At 38.5% G+C, this 6,000-nt stretch overlaps 1 protein-coding gene across 4 annotated transcripts in view; it reads right to left on the bottom strand.

Moving 5' to 3' along the window:
• Nucleotides 1-1,890: 1,890 nt before the first annotated feature.
• Nucleotides 1,891-6,000, bottom strand: part of LOC106876586 (sulfotransferase 1B1) — a 36,999-nt gene continuing 32,889 nt past the window's right edge. For all 4 annotated transcript variants that reach the window (XM_014925194.3, XM_014925192.3, XM_014925193.3 and 1 more), the window contains one exon: nt 1,891-4,931. In XM_014925194.3, coding sequence (XP_014780680.1) covers nt 4,822-4,931 — 110 coding nt within the window. In that variant the 3' untranslated portion in view covers nt 1,891-4,821. The remainder of the gene's footprint in view (nt 4,932-6,000) is intronic.

The following is a 6,000-nucleotide window of genomic DNA, read 5'->3' as shown; positions in this document are numbered from 1 at the left end:
TCTCTCTCTCTCTACCTCTCGTTGCTCACTTTTATTCTACTTCATCCCCTCCTTTTCCCTCTGCTACTCTTTCTCTTCACACAGCCTTGGTCACGTGTGTCCGGCTGCTATTTCATTTCGTTCTTGGAATCACCAAGCTCGCACGTACTTCTTTGCCCCTCCTGTACGTGCTTCACAGCGTTCAAGACATACACACTTCACGTCTGGCTTACAGCCTTTTTGTTTGTTTATTTCACCTTTTTGTTTTCCGTCCGCCACTACCCTCCACAAAAACAATTTAATTTGTGTTCGTGGGAAGAACCATTTTAACGATGCGTACTGCCTTAATTCTTCGAAACGCTGGAGTTTTAATGGTGGCAGCTGATGAAGGGGATGTTTCTATGTGGCCTGCTTGTTTGTTGCACCTTGTTTACCATTTTGTCCTTGTTCTTTTGCCACGTCATGTACCCAGTTATGTATCTATATGTACATGTAGATGAACGTATATACATACATGTGCATATATATGCATATACTCATATATTGTTTATATATATATATATATATATATATATATATATCTTGCAAAGACCTGTTGGGGCAAGCGAAAGCGAAATCGTGATGGCACCTGTGCCCAGCGTCGCCTTTCTGGCACTTGTGCTGGTGGCATGTGTAAAAACTTTTGAGCGAGATCATTGCCAGTGCCGCTGGACTGGTTCTTGTGCAGGTGGCACGTAAAATACACCATTTTGAGTGTGGCCATTGCCAGTACCGCCTGACTGGCCTTCGTGCCGGTGGCACGTAAAAGCACCCACTACACTCTCGGAGTTGGACGATTTGACTGAGGATCTTACTTGGCTTGCATGGGTTGGACGATTTGACTGAGGACTGGTGAAACCGGATGGCAACACCAGGCTCCAATCTAATTTGGCAGAGTTTCTACAGCTGGATGCCGTTCCTAACGCCAACCACTCAGAGAGTGTAGTGGGTGCTTTTACGTGTCACCCGCACGAAAACGGCCACGCTCGAAATGGTGTCTCTTATGTGCCACCCGCACAAGCCAGTCCAGGGGCACTGGCAACGATCTCACTCGAAAATCCTACGGGAGCTAGTCAGGCGGTACTGGCAACGGCCACGCTCAAAATGGTGCATCTCATGTGCCACCCACACAAGAGCCAGTCCAGGGGCACTGGCAACGATCTTACTTGACTTGCCGGGTCTTCTCACGCACAGCACATTTCCAAAGGTCTCGGTCAGTAGTCATCGCCTCGGTGAGGCCCAATGTACGAAGGTCTTGCCTCACCACCTCAGCCCAGGTCTTCCTGGGCCTACCTCTTCCACGGGTTCCCTCAACTGTTAGGGTGTGGCATTTTTTCACGCAGCTATCCTCATCCATTCTCACCACATGTCCATACCAGCGCAATCGTCTCTCTTGCACACCACAACTGATGCTTCTAATGTTCAGCTTTTCTCTCAAGATACTTACACTCTGACGGGTATTCACATTGACATTACACATCCAACGGAGCATACCGGCTTCATTCCTTGCGAGCTTATGTATGTCCTCAGCAGTTACAGCCCATGTTTCACTGCCATGTAGCATGGCTGTTCGTACGCATGCATCATACAGTCTGCCTTTTACTCTGAGTGAGAGTCCCTTTGTCGCCAGCAGGGGTAAGAGCTCTCTAAACTTTGCCCAGGCTATTCTTATTCTAGCAGCTACACTTTCAGCGCACCCACCCCCACTACTAACTTGGTCGCCCAGATAGCGGAAGCTATCGACTACCTCTAGTTTTTCACCCTGGAATGAGATAGAAGTTGTTTCCTGTTTGTTTACAGTCTTTATTGCACCTGAACAGTCTTTACATTTACATTTGCAGTTTATTCATTTTGTAATAAAAAGTTTATGACTATTATCAAGAAAAATATACTAATTATTTTTATTAATTATGTTATTATTTGTTTCATCATTTCATGAAAGGATATAAAAATATAATTCTTCAAATTAATGTTAAAAAATATATACAGGTACCAAACCTCTTATCCGGAATCGAGAAATCTGGAATTACCAGAAATCTGGCTAGCTTTGAATTTTGTGGGCTGTAGTAGTTCACTGTGTGGCCGCTTTGTTTTGGTTTCTGTGGCGTATGTGTCACAAGACACCAGTTCTTGTATACATATACAGTTCCTGTATGTGCTATACGATTTTGTCCTTTACTTTCAGTTGTTTATTTTATATTATCAATATATATTTAGCCTGTGTCCAGAAATCTGGACCACCTCTGGTCCCAAGATTGTCAGATAAGAGGTTCGGTACCTGTATCTTAAAAAATATTTTCTTCATAATTTCATGTTGATAGGTAGTAAAAGAAGATAATTCATATGATGGGTGATTAACTTGAATTTTGGAAAAGCGAACAGAGTTGGAAGCAACAGTTCAATCAGCTGAGAATAAGAATTTTCAATAGACACAGGATTATTTAGCATTCTCTATGAACAATAACAAGATACTTTCATTCAAATATTTGCAAGTTTCTGCTGAGGTATTTATGCAACTACTTTAGGATGGATTGGTAATTCTTGCAAACAAATGTGGATTGGATTTTGAGTCTAGGATTGAAGTCTCCCTATAAAACCTCTGTCTATTGATCAAGTGATTAGTAGAGAAATGAAGACTAAAAGAATCTCCTCACATAAAGTTAAGGTAATTCTTTAGTCTATCCAGTGACAGGTCAGTTTTTCTAGTGCAGGTGTCACAATAAACTACATTCAATACACCAAAAATGATGACAGCAACAATAATAATGATGATGACAACAACAAAAATGATGATGACAACAACAAAAATGATGATAACAAGAATCTTGACGATGGTGATAACAGAATTATGCTTACGATTTTTTATCTATAGTTACATTAATGATTCGATGCAAATTTCTGGATTTATTCACACACAGCTAACAAAAAGAACATATGATATAAGGTAAATATAAGTGTCTGTTTTTAAATGTATTTTCTATGACATTATAACAGATGAGTGACAAACTACATGCAGCAAGTTGTTAGCTATCAGGACATAGCATTCTTCAAAAACTCCCTCCTTCCTGAAATTTCCAAGGACTACTCCTGATATGCCAATGCACCCTTTCCTCTTTATAGCTCTTTTACCGTTCAATTTTCTTTCTGAGTTTTACTCTGTGTGCTATGCATGCACTTTTGGTTATCATTGCTGTCTTTCTTTACTTGATTTATTGTAGCTTTTTGCTCCCTCTTTTATCCTTTTCTGAAAAGTTGTAGTGTACCTGAACTCCATATACAATAAACTCATCATCATCATCATCATCATCATTATTATTATTATTATTATTAGGCAGTGAGCTGGCAGAATCGTTAGCATGCTGGGTAAAATGCTTAGCGGTATTTTGTCTGTCTTTATGTTTGACGTTCAAATGTCGGCAAGGTTGACTTTGTCTTTTGTCCTTTCTGGGTCGATGGAATAAGTACCAGTTATATACTGGACTTGATACAATTGACTAGCCCCCACCCCAAAATGTCAGGCCTTGTGACTTTAGTAGAAAGGATTATTATTATTAGGTGGCAAGCTGGCGGAATCGTTAGCACACTGGGTGAAATGCTTAGCGGTATTTCGTCCATCGCTACAATTCTGAATTCAAAATTCCACCGAGATCAACTTTGCCTTTCATCCTTTTGGGGTCAGAAAATTAAGTACCAGTGAAACATTAGGGTTGATGTAATTGACTCATCCATTGCCCCCAAATGGCTGCCCTTGTGGCAAAATTTGAAACCATTATTATTATTATTATTATTATTATTATTATTATTATTATTATTATCATTTACTTCTCAGTGCTCTTGATCTTACTTGCACTGGTTAATTCTGAGAGCAGACAACATCTTATTGTTAAAGGTCCCGTAGGGTCACTTTCCACAAATTATATGACTTGGTGCTTAGGTGTTAAGTATCAAGGAAAATACTCAAAACCCAAGTGTCCTAGCTTTCTCCAATAGAGCAGTTTATTATTATTATTATTATTATTATTATTATTATTATTATTATTATTATTATTATTATTATTATTATTATTATTATTATTATTATTGTTGTTATTATTGAGTGAGAGAGCAGTGCATGCCATCAAAGTGACACTGGGGTAAAATATACGAAGCCCAGTATACCCATCATGACTACCCGTCTGATAAGGGTACACCAAGCACATGCATCACAACCATATGTGCATGACATGGTGATCTCATATCAAGATAAACAGTGCATGACCTCGCAGGTGGGGCCCAGTTAGAATTTTCTTCAGGTCGAGTAGCCCATCCTGTTCAAAAGGTTTGTTTGAGGATGTTGAGCAACACCCATGTTTCCAAAGGTGAATTATTCAAACTCCAAAGAATTCCTCTCAACACATGGCTATGATGCTCCCCCACTACTTCAGCTTATGATCAGAGATGCACATATCGTCAGCCACCAAGGGACATGCTCAACTGGTTAAGGTAAAACTAAAAATTTTAGAAGTAAAACTAACAATTTTAAAATATGTTCTAGGTGTATAGAAATAAAGTGGTTTTCAGATATCAATGAAAACTATTAAACAATTAGCACATGACATAAAGTAAATATAAGAGATTGTTTGTTCTTAAATGGTTCTTCCATGATATAAAATTAAAACTAATACTTTGAGATAGTAGATATTAAAATATATTCTACTTGATAGGAATCAAATGATTATTAAATAGCAACAAAAATATTAAGCATATTAACATGTGTGATACAAAGGTGGGTATGAAAATGCCATAACAACACTAAAGTGATATTTAGTACTTTGTACTAAACAATGTAGACTGCTTGTCAAATTTGTCACATTCCACTTGGAATCTCTCATTTTGAGAAACTGTGAACCGATTCTTCCAGTCACCAACAAGACCTGTAAAATAAAAGATACTTTGGATATGAAAGCTTCATGTCTATAATAAGTAGAAGCCTTCTTTTTTTTTATATATATCTTCTGGAATATAAGATCAATTGCCAGTCAGATAAAAATTTTATTGTAATGTGATCAATACTAAAAGGCTACTTGTGATAAAGAAATATTTATAAAGTTACATAAAGTGATTTAAGTGCTACAGGTCAGAATGACAACAGACAAAGCTTGTCATTAAATAAACAACAAAAATAACAGCAGATATTAATATTAACAAAACAACAATTAAAAGGAAAAGTAATAAAATAATCTTTTATTCTTTATTTTTACTTGTTTTAGTCATTGGACTGTGGTCATACTGGGGCACTGCCTCAAAGGGTTTAGTTCAATGGGTGTTGGGTGTCCACACACACACACACACATACAGGTGCAGTGAATGAATAAACTGTCTAAATTATGCAAAAATGAAAATAACACCGATATATCGTTTTGACAGATACATTAACCAAAATTACATAAAAATATCTTGAAATACTAAAGAGTAAATTTATTCAATAGAATTGCCATCGGCTTCAACCACGGCCTCCAGACAACTTCGGAATCTCCTGCAATTCTTCTGGATGGTCTCCTTGTTTAAGTTGGTGTATGCTGCCATAATCCTTGCCTTCAGTTCATCTTTGGTGTTACAAGGAGTTTTGTTGGTCTCTTGGTCAGCTCTGCCTCACACATAATAATCAAGTGGGGTTGCAGTCTGAGGAGTTAGGTGGCCAGATGTTAGGGGTAATGTGGTCACAAAAATTGTCTGACAGTCACGACTGGGTTCTCCTGCTTGTGTGACATGGTGCAGAGTCCTGTTGCCAGACACAGGGTCTTCCAGCAGCCACCCTCTTGACTCAGGGCAGCACTATCTCCTCCAGAAACTTAATGTACGCCTTTGTGTTGCGTCTGAGGCCATGTAGGAAAATGAAAGGAGGCATAACGTCGCCATCACTAGCTATCACTCCAAACATCATGATGTTGACTGGATGTTTGATTTTTATCACTCTCGGTACATGTTTTGGGGCCACAGTAA

Source organism: Octopus bimaculoides, chromosome 8, assembly GCF_046866305.1.
Source record: "Octopus bimaculoides isolate indiv1 chromosome 8, ASM4686630v1, whole genome shotgun sequence".
NCBI classification, from domain to species: Eukaryota; Metazoa; Mollusca; class Cephalopoda; order Octopoda; family Octopodidae; genus Octopus; species Octopus bimaculoides.
This window is presented reverse-complemented; position numbering and strand designations above follow the sequence as displayed.